General features: G+C 35.2%; 1 protein-coding gene across 1 annotated transcript in view; it reads left to right on the plus strand.

Moving 5' to 3' along the window:
- Positions 1-19,126, plus strand: part of Ptp36e (protein tyrosine phosphatase 36E) — a 476,599-nt gene that overhangs the window by 436,683 nt on the left and 20,790 nt on the right. The window contains exons 4-6 of the mRNA XM_076428189.1: positions 7,285-7,372; positions 11,052-11,128; positions 11,467-11,601. Of these exons, the coding sequence (XP_076284304.1) occupies positions 7,285-7,372; positions 11,052-11,128; positions 11,467-11,601 (300 nt within the window). The remainder of the gene's footprint in view (positions 1-7,284; positions 7,373-11,051; positions 11,129-11,466; positions 11,602-19,126) is intronic.

The following is a 19,126-nucleotide window of genomic DNA, read 5'->3' on the forward strand; positions in this document are numbered from 1 at the left end:
TTGTTTAATTGCTATATATACAATAATTAATAATTACATACATATAACGATTCACTTTGTGAAAGCAAGAGAACGGTGAAATTCGCTGAACTTTAAACACGCATAACTATTGAACTACTGAATTATATTAAATTATGCAATTATATTAAAAAAAGATAATATATTATTCATAAAACGTAGCGTGATTTCTCATAGGGCGAAGAACTTTTATTCCAGCTAATCGTGATTCGGGAATGACGCTTATCATTCTGTTTTTATCGCTATTCTCGATTCAAGAAAAATGCTCGTATCTAATTAACGATCGTATCGTATCGCAAACACGAAAGACCCTTTCATTAATTAAAAGCTTTTTCTGCTCGCATAGCAATCGTGCTAACAAGGTTTTATCGTGCGATCAGTAGTCCGAAATTATTGCGCCATGCCACTTCCATTATTGCTATCAATAGTAACGATCTTTTATTGTATCCCAGATCCTAGGAATACCCAATCAACCAGGTATTAGGCAATTATTTCCGTTGCGAAGCAAACGTGCGCATAATTATTCGCAAAAAATACTCCTATATCAAAATTAATTCGCCGTTTTCATGTACTATAATTCTCGCACTGGAAGTTAGTCATTTATTTACAAACTATGTAAAGACACCAACGCCAGTAACGTGTAACACGAAGAAAATAAACGAAGTATAATGAAGCACTAAGCTCTAACCTCTCAATACTTCATTTACATTCTCTAGTGCTGGTTTTACCATCCGATAATTATAATTAGATTGTAGATACTCATGCAAATTCGAGTCACTGGTTTGCAATAACAAGGTTCAACCAGGGGGTGTTTTCTCCGAAAATGGAGCAAGGACTTGCTTAATCCTTAACGATGTTTCATAAAACGTTATCTAACGAAAATTCGATTTTATTACTAACAAGTTCATTAGATTGAATGCAAAGCGTAAATCTTTTCCGCTGACTTCGCTAGTTTATACGCGAGCAGCTTTTACACGGGTTTTTAACGTATTTTACAGGTTTTATTTATTTTCACACGGTTTTTAACAAAAGATTTACGGGACGGGTGAAAATGACGCGTTTTAATATTTTTAATTTAGGAAGATTTTCAGATTGTATAGATGCATCGATAAGAAATTATTTAACAAATCTATTTCGTTGGTTAGACGTGGATAAAAATTTGCATCGACACATTCTCATTATTTTTGTAAAGTAATGTAATATAGTCAGTTTTAGTGATTCGTGAACCTAGTGTTAACTGCGTACAGACACGTTAGACGTTACGAAAATTCATCAGACGATTAGGCGCATATGCGGTGACTAGATCCCCTCCAATTATCCTCGAGCGAACATGAAAAAGCTCTTAAGAACTCGATATTCACACTATACCTCCGTTAAGTATTTAATCACTAGAGAGTTATCCTTTATTTGTCTACTTGCATCCACTATTTCTTCAACGTCTCTCTAATCATACTAGAAACGAGCTCAACTTCTTTTCCCACCCTCTCTGAAAATGTTTGCAACTTCGAATCCATTTGGATGATATGCGTTATGTACTGGTTTTTCCGAAAAACGCCCGTACATAACGCAACTTCCATTTTCTAAAATTATACAATAATCACCGGTCGGTAATGTGTTAAAATAGGCCAACACCACAGATACAGTCGGGGACAATACTAAGTGGCCACTATTAAAAATCGCATAACTTGTTTAAAATTGAAGATGTTAGACCGACTAGTTTGCTAGAGAATGAATAAACAAAAATTTGTTTAGATTGCAATTGGTAGAAATCGTATAAAATGTTAGAACTGTTGTTTTTTCAACTTCTTTATCTGAACCTGTAACGATAACACGATCCAACAAATTTCAACTTGTTTTTGGGATTTCGATTCTCACTATGCAATTATTATAGAGTTTTTTGCGCTGATTCCGAATCTGTCCTTAATTTTTCTCCTAGACGCACAGTATTTGAGAAATTTGAGTTTCAAAAAATGACATATTTTTCAACTTTGAACAAATATTGTGATGTTATTATAAAAGATATTGAATTGATCTTTACAGCAAAAGATTCCTTAGACTTTCCCGAATACAATGATATCCAATATTAATAATTATAATTGTTTAAACATGTTTAAACGATCATTAAAGACGGAGAGACACCACTTTTGCACCAATTTTTGACAAAAATAAGGGTCTAGCGGAAAATCGAACTATACCACGCGATAGAGCAGACTTTTATCTTAAGAAACCCCCCTTTGTGTGAAGTTTGAAACGTCGACGTTTTTACCCCGAACCAGAAAATAAAATATCTTGGCGAACGCCCATTCTAGTGGTGAGCGCCACTGGCGGCAACTTATCTGGAGCGAAGATATTTTACTTTCTGGTTCGAAAAGAACGTCGACCATGCAAACTTAAAATGGTGGTTTCTCAAGATAAAAGTATGCTCTATCGCGTGGTATAGTTCGATTTTCCGCTGGACCCTTATTTTTGGGGATAAATTGAAAAATATCCTCAAAATTGATGCAAAAGTGGTGTCTCTCCGTCTTTAATGATCGTTTAAACATGTTTAAACAATGATGTATTAATATTGGATATCACTGTATTCGGGAAAGTCTAAGGAATCTTTTGCTGTAAAGATCAATTCAATATCTTTTATAATAACATCACAATATTTGTTCAAAGTTGAAAAATATGTCATTTTTTCAAACTCAAATTTCTCAAAAACTATGTGTCTAGGAGAAAAATTAAGGACAGATTCGGAATCAGCGCAAAAAACTCTATAAGAATTGCATAGAAAATTTCATCGAAATCGGTTAATGTTGCAATGAGCTACAAACGTTTAAAGATGATTACGTAAGGGCGAATTGCCTTGACAAGGCTGAAAATCTGCGACTTTCACCCTTAAGCTCTTATCTTCAAACGTATATGTATCTCATTGCAATGTTGACCGATTTTGATAAAACTTTCAGTATGCATATAAGTTACCGAAATCTACAAAACACATTTTTTATATTATCGTTACAGGTTCAGACAAAAAAGTTGGAAAAACATCATTTTTTTAAGTTTGTACGGTTCCTACTAATTGCAATCTAAACAAATGTTTGTTTACTCGTTCTCTAGCAAACTACTCGGTCTAACATCACTAAAAAATTCAGGCTCCTTGGACTAATTTTTAAAAAGTTATCCGATTTTTAAGTGTGTCCACTTAATATTGTCCCCGATCGTATGTGACCTCTCCATGTAAGTCAACTCTAAGAAATTGAAGGTAGATGAAAATAAGTTTCCTCTTTCATGTTTCAATACATCTTTGTCATAGCTGCACAAAACTCGTATTGTAGAGATAACACATTGCAATTATGAAGACTGTCGCGCGAACAAATGGCAGCGGACACGTTAATTTCGTATTCGGTAAGCATCGTTACACATACAACCGGAGGCATGCGTATACGTAATATTAGTTTTAGGTACTCTAACGAGTAATTACTAGTAATTATGTAGGGACGCGTGTTTTCTCTTTATCGGTAGCATACTGTATGCAATTAGCCCGTACGCTGGTAGCCAATCAAGCACCAGGGGCTTTCGTAGTCAACTGATCAGAGCACACCAGCTCGAGATCCTTTGCTCTGATTCGTTATTAATTGAGAGACTCCAATTCGAACTTCGCTTTTAGTCGCAGTCGGAACCTCGGTTTCGTGAAAGCGGAAATATGGCGAATAGAAACATTAAAGGTCTTTGCACACTAGCACCGCACCAGCGTTTTCTCACTTATTAAATGAAACTAAGATTTGGTCAATGTGACTATTCTATTCAAAATCGTAATGTTTAAGCTCTGCACGCTCTTATACTGAATCAGGAATGTCATACTAACGTTATAATCTCATTATTTAATCACAGAAGTACCATTTTCAATAAACAGAACTCATCCCAGCATACACATTCGAGACAGGTACAATATGTTCTCATTATCTTTCAAATCATTTGACCTAATAAAAATCGACATACAACTATGATTCTATAATGTTATAATCGGTTTTTTCATTAACTTTTATGATTTACAACTCATATAAACAATATTTGTTACTTTGAAAAATAGCATTCGCTTGCATTTTGTCCGCGTTTCGGGCGATATTGCACACTGTGCGACACGACACCGAAAAGCAGATCACGAAAATCGCTCGAACCGAAAGCAACTTCACCTTTACCTCGGACCTCACCTTTTATTGTAACTTGCTAAGGTTTTAAATATATATATTAAAGTGTGTTAACTTCCAAAGAGTCGAACTTATTTCAAATAGTCGGTGTTACTCCTATAACACCGTCAAAGCCCCGAGTAACGTCGCGAGCAAACGAAATGGGATTTACGACCCCGCGAAGTTCGGCATACTTCAATTGTTATGCCCCCTATGTAACATACCTATACATAATTTTTGATATTAAAAATTTGGATTGTTCACTGAAGAAACTTAAATGATAGGTTTTAGGAAGAAATCACTCGGAATTTGTTGAGGAGACACAGTAACTAAATTTTCTTTAATTTTGATCAAAGATTTTTCTGTATCATTTTATAATTATTAGTAATTATTTATTATTTACATTTAGTGAGATCCTTTCGCTTGATGCTTGCTGCAAAAAGATATGTTAGATTCCAATTTAGTTAGCTTCAGTCTCAACTCTCCCCGTTGTGTTATATCGAGCCGATTTCTTCCTTTTAGGAGCAAATCATTTATGGCACTAAATCCACATTCTGCTAAATATGAAGATGGAAACGGTAACAATAGTTTTCTTGCACATTTGAGTGAGTTGATTTGGACGTTTACACAGCTGGAGTAGCGACTGAGAGTCGCCGTACGATTAACTTAAACTCTGGACGAGTCCATTTTCGAATTGCCCCTTGTGGGGCATGAACCCCACGTTGGGTAACACTGCTCTATAGTCAGTTCCCTTATTCGAGAGCTGAATAAGAAGGCCAAAGGTGCCCCCAGTGTTTAGTACATTTGGTAGTCATTTGGTTCGAAAAAAAGAGGTTACCTGGAAATTTTTCCGGGAGTTTTGAAAATGGGTAATGTTATAGATTTCGATGTGCTCTTTCCGAATTTCAACTTTGCCACCTCGTATCTTTGCCGCTCGCGCCGCCATATTGGAAAAATGGCGCCTAATCGCAGTTTTTTGACAATATCTCCTTTCCGACTCATTTTATGATAGAAACATTTATATACAAAATTAAACTCGAGAAAACTTCCTACAGTTTATGTAATAACAATTTTTGTTGTAAAATCAATAGTTTTGGCGTACAAGCGCCACAAAGTGTACTTCGACATGCGCGTTTCGGCTAAAAAACTCATTTCATTTTACCACCTTGAGGTAGAGTAAGCGGCGCGTTTTTTTATCGTGGTGTCCCCAGTAGGCCTAATTCACATGCAATGCACAATTCCAAAATTTAACGCAAAAAAAGCAAAAATCAAAAAAATTTTTTAAAATTTTTTATTATGTAGCCCATCATACCAAACAACTTTTGTAGGAACACTTTTTTAATAACGACGAAATCTTCCGAGATATCCTGCTGATCTCATTTCAGCAGGACAACTTGTATATGTATTGAATTATGTACATTTTGAAAATTTCTCCATGTTTAAAATGAGACATTAACATTTTTAAAAATGTTTCCATGTGTAATTTAATTATTTATTTTGTCTTTACGCACTGTAAAATATTTTTCGTAAATACATATGTATACGAAAAACACGTGTTGGTGTAGATTAATAATAGTTTGCGGCCCTCGTACGCCAAAACTATTGATTTTACAAAAAACTTGTTACTACATAAATTGTAGGAAATTTTCTCTAGTTTAATTTTGTATATAAATGTTTTTATCGTAAAATGAGTCGGAAAGGAGATACTGTCAAAAAACTACTACTAGGCGCCATTTTTCCAATATGGCCGCGCGAGCGGCGAAGGTACGAGGTGGCAAAGTTGAAATTCGGAAAGAGCACATCGAAATCTATAAAATTACACATTTTTAAAACTCCCGGATAACTTTCCAGGTAAAACTACCAATTAAATGACTGTAAGTAAATACTATTATAGTTGGGCAAAAATTGTATTTAAATACAATTGTATTTAAATACATTGTCTTTAAATTGTATTTAAATACAAATTTCGAATAACGAATAAAGGTTCGAATACAAAAGTATCTTTTATTCGACTTTTATTTAAATAATCTTGTATTCATCGAATACATTCTCGGTGAATACAAAATTATTTAAATAAAAGTCGAATAACGAATAGAAATTATGTATCTTTTATTCCAATCGGTATTTAAATAATTTTAATGGTTGGTTAATGGTTTATTCGTTACTCCATATCACCATAGAGGCGAGAAGTATTTAAATACTGCCCAACTCCGTGTGCCTCTAAACCAAATTGAATTTGCAATAGGCCATTCGATAGCTTATCCAAAGAACTTTGTTCCTAATTTCAACCCCATATGTCGACGTACGGGGTAGCAATGAAATGACAAAGAAAATCAGGTTTTTCCGTAATTTCTCTTATCCTCTTGAATTGAATATTGTGAAGAAAACCGGGCATATTGTAGCTATTAGAATACACACCTAAGAATGTTTAGCACTTTTGATCTCTCTCTCCCTCTCCCTCTCCCTCGCTCTCCCTTCAGAGTAAACGTTCTAGTATTTCTTAGCACTTTGATGGCCGCTGTTACGCTCACGTGAATTATACTTATGAAGTGTACCAAGAAAAATTCAGAGAAAAATGAGGTCAACGAACAAAATGTGCGGCCATCGACAAAATCAAACTTAGAAAATTCGCAGTTTGTTTCAGAAGAATCACGAAAGTTGGCAAACTTTAGTATTCGTTTCTTTTCCTCTAGGCTACAAAGCACTCGAAGACACTGTTGACAGGTCTCGTTAACAATTAGCGCAACAATTGTACAGGAAGAATCAGAAGTGAATACCAATTCTACAGTCAAGAAATTGTTGGTAAGGGTGCCAAGCAAAGGGCCTTGGCGAAATCGAATAGAACAGAACTGATTTTGGCATTCATTAGACAAGTTCTCGTCAAGGAACAATGCTTCGTTAACAAGCAACGGGCTGGTTACTTTGGTTCTCGACAAACATCAAAGTTAGAACGTAACAGCTGTATCTCCACGTCGTGCAAAATGGCATTATGAATTCTATCACCAACGATAATTTGATGAAATTATTCCGTAAAAGAAAAATACAGTCTACAGACATTCTTTATCATGTTCTCAAGATTCGCTTTTTCCATTTGCAGATAGCGACCAAGGTGGAAGCGCACTCATGCAGACACGCCACGAAGCCAGCCAACAAAGAGAAAAATCAGAATCAAAGATGTATTCCTTGTAAGTAAATGGTGACCATTATCTTTATGTGCTGCGACACCATGAAAAGACTGACAATTTTTATAGTATAAAATAAAAAAAGATTTTCTTTTCCTCAATTTGAATCAGTTGAGAACAATAGAACAGTCCTTTTAATTCTATGGGCAGACTATGGATTTTATGCGTTTACGATAAAAACGAGCAGATGACATATTTAAACACAGTGGAAATATTTAAAGGATTTAACAAATTATCTAACTCGGTGATTGTTACATAATTTTTGAAAGTTTATGGCCCATGGCTACTTCAATCGTACAACGAGCCCTCGATAACGTAATCTAATAATTTTGTTTGGGATGATGTAAAAGAAGATTCTTAAGCTTCCTTTTGTTCCAGCACAATTATTGGTAGGCTCCGGTAGATAAAGTGTTAATAGGATTTTTAATAATTGTGTGTACCAAAACGAAGCTTAAATATCATTTTAATAATACAATAAAGTCGCGATCTTTATCCCTGAGAGTCTCCATGAAAATTCTCATTTGCCTACCCACTCCACTGAGGGGCAACACAGCGCGGTCTCCCAACAGTGTAATAATGCCATGTAATCTGATCTCGGCTCGGGTATATCGGTGTGAACCACTACTAATCCAATGACAAAACTTCTTTATTTGTCATTATTTTTTTATGGGACTTTCACCAACTTATTTGTGGCATTTCTCTGATCAAAATGACACTAAACACGATATAATTTCAATTGTATTTAGTGGTTTAATTGACGGTATGAAGTAATTCAGTTATGCTTCACATGTACAGTAAATATGGGCCAAATTGTATCTTTTTGGTGTCATTTTAATCAGAAAAAATGCCAGAAATAAGTTGGTGAAAGTCGCATAAAAAGTAATGAAAAATAAAGAAGTTTTGCAATTAGATTAGTAGTGGTTCACACCGATACACCCGAGCCGAGATGGCGTTGGCCGGCACGCCACGTGCTTGTATGCAATGCCACGTGAACAATCGGGTACTGGTAAATAGAGAGTACCTTCTTCACACACAATTCGAGTATATTCCCCTCATCTGGCGACTCTGAATACGCCCCATAATAATTGTCTATCAGCTATATGTTATACGTCATTCGTTAGCTATTGTTTCCCTCAGTTACGGGATAGTGCACTTTTACGTTCTGTATCAACAGTGAAGTGATTTATTGTTCAAAAAGTACGGAGCACCAAATGAACAAAGATGGGCATCTCCGACATTTCCTACTCTATGAATTGAATAATTTGTATTCGATCTGCTTATTTATATCGTAAATGCATAAAATCCATAGTCTGACCATAGGATATCAGGTGCATACGAACATAAAACTTATCTTTAGAAAAGATCATTAAGGTAAATCAAGAGCTTAGTATTTTTCATTGTGTGTGTAAATCCGCTTCCAATAACGCCAGGTATTTCTCTTCGTTTATCGACAATGGTAGTGTCATAAATAATTAAGGTGCGAATGGAATTACCGTTTCACGCTGTGCAGAGAACGTTGACAAGCAAGGCGACGGCCGCTTTTAATTATCCGTCGGCTGAAAAAAATTCCGGCTGGACGACGAGTCTAATTAGAAAATGTGGTTATATTCACGCGCGTGTTACCGTCACAAGAGCAAGACGAAAGTTGCACGGTGTGGCAAGTGTCGAGGCCGACACGAACGCTTGCCTTTCCCACACCCCGGATGAAAATATCGTTATCCCTACGCTGATACGGTTCCTCCGCATCCGGTGAAAGTGTCCGCGCAAACACCGCTCCAGATAGCTTGTTTTTCGAGTTCTTTCAATTCGGTATAATTAATCTTAACCTACTCAGGGCTTATTCAGAATGGTGGTACCGATTACTGCGGTATCATGCTTCACTTCAATATCATCCCTAATTTATCATGAAATAATAATATGTGAAAGCATTTCATTTCAACAAAAATTGGTGGCCCTCAACATCTAATAGAACATAAGAAAATATTAAAAAATAAAATTGATAACACTTTGTACGTTTCTGTTTATATTTTTACTGTATTGAAGTAGGTGTCTAAATAATGATAAAATTTTCCTGTATGCCCTATGCAATGTAAAGCAATATAAAGAATGTACCATCATGTGAACAGCAGTCCTTTGGTGATCGAGATAGGTGAAAGATAGTCTTATCTTTACCTTTTATGAAGAATATTTTTTCAAATCCTGAGATTATCAAAATATGTGAATGATTGACAATTTTGTTTATTTCGCAAACGAGAATACATTCTCAATGACTTGTACCTAGCAGACTAAGATTGGTCCAGCGGCCCCACCCACAATTTTTATTGATATTGTGTGGAAAACAATAGTTTTAGGTTGAAAGATAACCCCCTAAAATTTTAAGTCGCTAACCCTTCGTATAAGGATGATATGAGGGTAAATACCCTTAACTGTATCATTTTTTTTTCTCAGTTGTTAATTAAGATATTCAAATAAAAAGAAACGAAAATACTCGAACTTACCTCCTTCATATCATACATATTTTTCACCATCGTGATCAAATTATTAAGGGTAGAAAAAAATAATTTAATTTTTTAGGGGTGGGAATTGCAAGCAACCCTTCGAGTGACCACTTCCAAAAAATTCAAGAACAATGTTCTGTTGCTTATCTAACATATAAAAAAGTTTCAAGATGGTCGGATTGGTGGAACATAGTTAAATATTGAAAAACAAATAAAATTACGTCATTATAATGGTATAATATACAGTGCAGTGTTTCTTATGAGGATATTAAGTCTCTTCTTGATCAATTATTTCTTTTTAAACGCAACGCATAACATCACATAAGTAGTATATAGTTTTATGTGAGGTTATATTATACATATACAGGGTGTCTCAGACCACCCCTACCACCCATTTATAATCTAGAAAATAGGTTATTCTCAAACATTCAAAGTGTTGCTTTTATAAATCAGATGCGCTGTATCAAATGGTGATATTTTTAACTTCCGGTTTCGGCCGGAAATAGGTGATTGAGACCGGAAGTTACATTTTTCAAATGGAACATGGTATTTTTTATTACGCATTCGGATTCTATGCGAAAAAAACAAGAAACTTTTGTCGGAAACATTTTTTCAAGAAATGTCATTTTATGTCCTTTATGTAATCTTCAAAATGAGTCTTGGCGAAATAATGTTTTCACTTGAGGGCAAAATATTGATTTTTACGTGTTTTAATCTCATTGGGAAAAGATACTGCAGTAAAACGTACACCCGCAGTAATAGGTATTATTTACCCTATACTCGAAAGTAATGACGTAACAAAAACGTACAACCATTAATGGAAACTGGGCTATTTTGAATTTTCGGGGTCTTTCATCACACTTCAGGATTATTTCGATATTTATTTCCTAACGAAAATATTATAGAAAAAGTGGGCCAATATTTATTTACCCACTGTACAGAGTGTAAAGAAACGTTTGGTCTTGGCTGTCATAGGCGTATTCTACATCTTCGGATCGATGAAGATCTGTAACAAACGTTGCCGCAGAATTGTCCTTGACCTTGAATTTCAAGCACAAATTCTTGATTGCATTGTATTCTACGCATCATGGGGATAAAAAAAAATTTGACCTTGAAATTGAAGGTCAAGGAAAATTGTATCTTGAACATTATTATTCAATATGTACTTACTTTTGTTAATGCAGACGACTACAACAGAGTAGTATTGGACACGATAGAAGGCGAGCCTGACTCCGATTACGTAAACGCATGTTACGTCGACGTGAGTATCGAATCGACTTGTTCATATTTCCTGCGTTTCCAATTTTCTTCTCGGCTCCGTGGAATAGTAAACGAGAGCAATGAGACGTCCGAATTAATGATCACGCGAACGAGATTCATGAGATAGGCGAAACAAACGCAAATAAACTAATTTGGAATTCTGCCGGGATTATATATATACGCGGAGGATCAAGATCATGGTTGACGGTAATATCAGAGTTCGAGCGCGATACCACAGCCGATGAATTTGAATAATCTATAGTCGCGCCTCCGAAAATAGTGTAGGAGTTTATTTTAATGCCATGCCGACGTTCGATCAATATGAACTTTGCGTTTCAGAGTATATTGCAACCGAATGCGTACATTGTCACTCAGGGACCCACCGAGAACACCGTCACGGAATTTTGGCGGATGGTCTGGCAGGAGAAGGCTTGCTGTATTGTCATGCTCACCAAAACTTTCGACTTCATTCGGGTAAGAAACTAACCGTACAGCAGAGTAGGGCAGAAATCAACTAATAATTAAAAATGACTATAATAGTCTGATTGTGATTGTTAGCCATAGCAAAATAGTCATTAGTTAAAACTTTTTGATTAGTTAGTCATAACTATTGTAGATGGCACTAGTTAGTCACAGCTCTAAGTAATCGTTAGTTATTGCTTATTAGTTATGATCAATCATTAGTTAGTTTAAATGATCAGTCATTAATCTTTAGTCATCGGTGACTATTGTGCGATTAACATACATTAATATGTATACTTGAACTACAGGGTGGACGATTTATCTGAAGACATTGAAATATCTCGAGAACTATGCATCGGATCAAAACAAGTGGGTAATGAAAGTTGTTCGTCGCGAAGGGGGACATCCAATGATACCAAACTCGACCCCCCACCGCCACCCCTCGGGGAAGATAAAAAACTTAAATGCGAACCCCCATTTTTCATTGCAGATTTGGATTCTCCACAAAAAAATACACAAATTTGGCGTAGGAGTTTTTGCATTTTTGTTCACAGATGACGCTGTAATGGACAAAAATCAAAATGGGTAAAAAATCGTTGAAAATTGGGGATATCTCGAGAAATACAAATCAGATCAGAAAATAAAAGTGGACGTATTTGATATTTTTAAAAATGCTATTCAATAACACCATAATTTACCCCCACCCCCATCTCCTGAGGGTGGGAGAAAACTACAAGTAGTTTTTGATTTATTGATAAACAAACCAATGAATTTTTCCAACTGCTTTCGATTGCATAATAATATCAAATCAATGGAGAACCAAGATTTGCTACAATAAAGGATTTCCCATTGAAGATTTTGAAATAATTCCCCCCCCCCCGCCAAGGGGTGGCGGTGGAGCGGTCGAGTTTGGTATCATTGGATGTCCCCCTTCGCGACGAATAATTTTCATTACCCACTTGTTTTGATCCGATGCGTAGTTCTCGAGATATTCCAATGTCTTCAGATAAATCGTCCACACTGTATATCGGAATTTGCAGTGACTAATAACTTATAACCATTTTTAGTCATTAGTCATAGTGAAATTCTGATTGCGTATTTAGTCATTAGTTGTGCCGTTATAGTCAGTATTCAATATTCATCCTTAATGAAAATTTAGTCATTATTCATTAGTGATTACGCTCAAATACTTATGTAGTCATTACTCATTAGTCACGCTCAAGTATTTACTTAGTCATTAATTATTAGGCACTTTTGTAGAGCTTATGAAGTTATTAGTATCATAATTGTGACTAGAGTTTGCCCAACTCTGCCGTACAGCGCCAAAGGTTGATTGAAAAATACTCAGCTGATGATTTAAGAATATTAAAAATTAACGGAGGCATTCCCTATGTAATTTCTCTTTGAGAAAAGCAGTGAGATCCCCATAAAAACCTTCAGAAAGGTAAAAAAAAAAACGCCAAGTACATGAAAAAGTCGAGGACGAAAAAGAGTTCTGTCAGATAATAACACAAAAAAGAAGAAAATAAACAAAATAGCAATTACAATATTTAAAAAAATGTCAAATAGAAATGAGCAGCAAGTACTACCTTTAGATGTACTTACATGTACATATACATGTATATTTCTAATGTACATACCCTTATACCTGTCAAATACTTGGCATAACCAAATATTTATTTGATAATACTCTTTTTCGTCCTCGACTTTTTCATGTACTCGGCGTTTTTCTTTTTATTATTTTTTTTTTAAGTTTTTTGTGGGTCTCATTTTGAGAGCAACATGTCCACGTCTTTACTTTTTAGCTACAAAGATATATCCTTTTCTAATCACAACTTCTTCAGGCTGACTCGATAAAAATGCACTCCTCAAAAGAATTAAGTGATCACTTGTGCGAACCCGAAAAATTGGTCCCACTTTACGTGATCACAACTCCGTGAAAAATTGTCACATCGATATCGTTAAACAATGGTTTGAAAGCCTGAAACCTCTAGTTTCAGATGCTCCGTTTCAAATTGTTGCTATGTTGGTTTTTTACAAAGTTATAGCGAGATGAAGACAACATTGACGGTTAACAAAAATTTTGTGCAACTTTGGAACATCACACGGGGAGCAACAAATTTTTTTGATAAATCGCGTTAATATCATTTGGAAGGGCTATCTTTCCTGTGTAAATTGTGTGGTTGTTGAATATTGTGCGATTTTTTTATTCGAGTTATTCAACATTGAAGTAAATATGGGTTTTTTAACTTTAACTGGCTCCAGAAAGCGAAAAAATTATCGTAGAATCTTGTAATACAATCTCCATAATTAGCGCATATTCTGCAAAGTTTCAGCTTTAATTTTTAAAAAATTTCATCGCTCTACCTCATTTCTATCGAAAGTTCTTTGATTTTGAATCGAATTTGGTCAGAGATGTCAGGCAGCCGCTGTACGTGGCGCGTTAATTTCTGCGAAGCACTAACTTCAAACACAGTTGCCGAGGTAAAAAATTGTCGCACCGAATTTATCGGGTACTCAATCGAATCGGCAGAATCTCTGCTTCAATCTGACGTTCGGATCATGGTACTACGATCATTTCTCGCCGAGATATAGCGAGTTAAAGGAAAAATGGAAATTGTGCATTTTCCCAAGCATATTTTCAGAAACACCTGGTATATCGAAATGTTAATGAAATTGAAAAAACAAAAGGAGTGCCTTGAAGAGAAAGAAACGCTCTTTCTATTGCTTTTTTGCACAAGATTCTACAATAATTTTTTCGCTTTCTGGAGCCAGTTAAAGTTAAAAAGCCCATATTTACTTCAATGTTGTATAACTCGAATAAAAGGAATCCCACAATATTCAACAACCACACAATTTACACATGAAAGATAGCCCTTCCAAATGGTATTAACACGATTCATCAAAAAAATTTGTTGCTCCCCGTGTGATGTTCCAAAAGTTGCACAAAATTTTTGTTAACCGTCAATGTTGTCTTCATCTCGCTATAACTTTGTAAAAAACCAACATAGCAACAATTTGAAACAGAGCATCTGAAACTAGAGGTTTCAGGCTATCAAACCATTGTTTAACGATATCGATACGGCAATTTTTCACGGAGTTGTGATCACGTAAAGTGGGACCAACTTTCGGGTTCGCACAAGTGATCCCTCAATTCTTTTGAGGAGTGTATTTTACAGTCAAATATTCAGTTATCCTTCATTAAATTGTATCCCATTTTAAACAATATTGGAAGCGTTCCCTTACAGAGAAAGCGTTTTTTAAAATAGTGAACCAGAAAACGCGAATGTCACACAAGTAATAACATTCTACATAAAATGACGTAGGTTTGTTGATTAATGTTGATTTTAAATATACGTTCCTCTAATCGCTTTGGACATTAATTGCTATGTTGAGGCGCGACCTGTGAAGCAATATTGCAATCCGTATCGGTATTAAATATTACATATCATTTAAACTTAAACCTGTAACGCTACGAATTTTTCTGGCAGATACCGCTAGATTATAGCGCACGATATAACGTTACGGATACAGATTTGATAAATGAAAGATCAGCGTTACGCTGAAGAGAGCCTTGGCTCGTCGTGTAACTCTTGGTTGTCACTGGTACGAAGACCGCGAGCTTATGCATGTGAAATCGACGATGAGCAAAGTAAACGAGTTTGAAACTCGTCGGATGCCACTTTACTTACATACGTGACTATGCCCTCGTAACGACTACCGACCGCCTCAAAGTGCCGACACTTGCATTGCCCTTTCAGGAAAATCTGCTGCTAACATAAGATAAGAAAAATTAAGGTTCACGATTTGCGAGAGTTTAGCCTGCAAAATTTTCGTTTATAAATTATGCTGGTCGAAATTTTCGTTCGAAGAAGAAGCGTTTGTGACGAAGAATGATATTCGTTCGCGTAAATATGACAATATAAACATTTTCAGTTCACGTTCATCTTCGTTAGATCAATTTTTAATTAAATTTCATGCTGATAGACATTAGACAATTATTAGCTTACCACCGATGGGCTTAACAACACTTCAGCTCGATAATAACATTAAAGAACACGAATGAATCTGATTAATCCTTTCACTACAGCAGCCGAGATATCTCGCTTCCACGATGTCGAAGCAACAATTCTATGGACGAGATATCTCGTATATCTCTATCATGGATATGAAGTGTTTTCTTTGGAAGTTGGACACAAGTAATCGATACAACCGGACGAGAAGTAATTATAAATGGAAAAATAAGTCGAAAAAAAGCAACAAAATTTTTTCGATTGACGACTCGTTTCCGAGAAAATCGAGTTTAAAGTTCCGCCAGGTTCGCGTGTACTGGATGAACATTATAAAGCGTTACAGACGCATATCTTCAAAAATATTGATTATACGCAAAAATGTTTCAGATGAAAGTTGTTCAGTACCGAGAGGTACGTCATGTGGTGGGACTTTTATTTATCCCGATAGACACTCCAAGGTGAGGTGAAGGTCAACTTCCTTTTTTAAATGGAAAGACCTACTTTCTGTATCGTGAATCGATTGACTATCGAATTCTGAGTAGAAATGTATTGACCTCCATATGTCCTAAATCTAATAGTTAACGAGATATTGTCCAAAGAAGAAAGAAAATTGTTCCGGTAATATCTCGTTAACTATTAGATTTTGGACATACGGAGGTCAATACATTTTTACTCAGAATTCGATAGTCAATCGATTCACGATACAGAAAGTACGTCTTTCTATTTTAAAAAAATCAAGGTGACCTTCACCTCACCTTAGAGTGTCCACCGGGATAAATAAAAGTCCCACCACATGATGTCCCCCTCGGTACTGAACAACTTTCATCTCAAACATTTTTGCGTATAATCAATATTTTTGGAGATATCCGTCTTATAATGTTCACCATGTATATGTATGCAAGAAGTAGAATTGGTTGATCATGGTCAGACGCGTCAGACGAATCCTATGCAATATGTAGCACTTGTATTCGCTGCATTTTCAAACTGGATCTGCTTGAAAACGAAGCGTCAAACAAAAAAATGTTATTCCTTCTTTGCGACTTATTTTTACATGTATAGTATCACACTCTGCTCGGTTGTACCACCCGTCCGACCACATCCTGTATACATACAGGGTGAGTCCGAAGAAACAGAACACCTAAATATCTCCGTTACTTTTCGTTGTACAAAAAAGCTTCTTAGGACAAAGTTACACTGTTTGAAGGGCCACATGTAATGGTGTAAGGGAAAAAATTTTCAAGGTAATTTTTTTTACAAGATTTCAAGGTCATCGATATTTTTTTAAATGGAACAATGTATTTTTTAATACATCAATCGATGCAGCTGGACATTCGTTTTAAAAAGTACTAACCTATGTATGTCGAATAGTTCACGAGCTATTTCGATTTAAATAACTCTAAAACACCATTACTGTCGTACTAAGACGTTAGCGTGTACTTACTTGTGTAACTGTTTAGTACGACAGTAATGGTGTTTTAGAGTTATTTAAATCGAAATATCTCGTGAACTACTAACCTTTCGACATACATACGTTAGTACTTTTTAATAACGAATGTCCAGCTGCATCGATTGATGTATTAAAAAATACCTCATTCCATTTAAAAAAAATGAAGGTGACCTTAAAATCTTGTAAAAAATGACCTTGAAAATTTTTTACCTTACACCGTTACATGTGGCCCTACAAACAGTATAACTTTGTCCGAAGAAGTTTTTTTGTACAACGAAAAGTAACGGAGATATTTAGGTGTTCTGTTTCTTCGGGCGAAAATTTACAAAATTGGATAGTGTGGTATCTTTTTGTCGCGCAGTGTATTTTTCATTAAAATCGTGGAGGAGTTTTTTGGAGTTCTTATTAAACCTTAATTAAAGTTACAAAAAAATTGAAGTTGCAATTTCTGCTACTAAGTCTGCTCTAAAAAAGTAAACATAAGAATCAAAACAGTGTAAAAATGAAAAGTATTTACCCTGAAAAACACGTTCCATTTCAAATATTACAAAATTTTTACTTTTATCACACTGGTGCACTAGCTTGCTTGGATGATAAACTGAAATGTTTGGCTCGCACGCAACGTGACAAGGCATCGTGAACGACTTTTTATTTCTTCCAATCTCACTTCTTATCTTATTGTTAGTCATACAACCCTCCAGTTACAACATTGTATAATAACACGGAAGTTTACTTTTTTATTTTTGTCCCCTTGACAACGCACTGTGCGACGCACTACGGGACAAACCTGTGTCTGAAATCTGTGTCAAAATCAAAGAACTGTCGATAGAAATGAGATAGAGCGATGATTTTTTCTTAATTAAAGCTGAAACTTTGCAGAATATGGGATAATTATGGAGTTTGTGGTACGAACGTTTTTAACTTTGAAAAATTCGTTGAACTTGCACAATTTCAAGAAAATTGTGGTTTTTCCAATACCAAGCGAGGAAAAAATTTTTTTTAACATGCTATACATCATTTCCCGTAGATTTTTTCACGCTGAATGCAAATCTGGTCTCAAAATTTGTCTACGACCTCAGGATTTTGCAAGAAATCGATTTTTGTGAACACAACTTATGAAATCATTTTTTCGTTGAAATAACTTGGTAATCGACTAGTTTGAAGGAATATTGTATTCTCATATATAAAACACATTAAAAATAATCATAATGAAGTATTTGAACGTTTACTTAACGTATATTACTTGACGGCTATGGGTGACTGTAATGTAATTTAAATTAGATATCTATTTTCCATAATTATATTTTCATTTACACAGGAAGTAAGGTAAGTATTTCATCACTTTAATTTACTTCTCATCAACGAATTTTTTAACTACTGGTGACAAAAATAAAAAAAGAGACGCCAAAAAAACATACGCGTGAAAAACCACGCGCGGCAGAAGTGAAACTTCTTGCAGTCTATTAATGTTTAGAAGTAAATTAAGATTGGAAATGGTAAATAATCCTAATGAAGCGACAACAAGGTCAGGAACAACTCTCGATGCAGTATTTGCAAGACATTTAGACAAAATTGAATCAAGAATATTTATATCATATTTTTTAGCTATCACAAGCTAATTGTTAATAATTGTTAATAAAAATAATGAACGATCAAAATTTGCGACGCAAAGAAGTATGGGAAATGCTATGAACTATGTCTCTTTCTTTCCCATATGCTCTCCTTCTTTGCGTCGCAAATTTTGATCGTTCATTATTTTTATTAACAATTAATTATTAACAATTGGCTTGTGATAGCTAAAAAATTTGATATAAATATTCTTGATACAATTTTGACTAAATGTCTTGCAAATACTGCCTCGAGAGTTGTTCCTGATCTTGTTGTCGTTTCATTAGTATTATTTACCATTTCCAATCTTAATTTACTTCTAAACATTACTAGACTGGAAGAAGCTTCACTTCTGCCGCGCATGGTTTTCCACGCGTATGTTTTTTTATTTTACTTACCTGACACCCGTCAAAATTTTTCAGGTTATTCAGGTTCGTTTAGAACAAGGGTTTGAATAACTGTTTATAAA

The sequence above is a fragment of the Lasioglossum baleicum genome, chromosome 7, assembly GCF_051020765.1.
Source record: "Lasioglossum baleicum chromosome 7, iyLasBale1, whole genome shotgun sequence".
NCBI lineage: Eukaryota > Metazoa > Arthropoda > Insecta > Hymenoptera > Halictidae > Lasioglossum > Lasioglossum baleicum.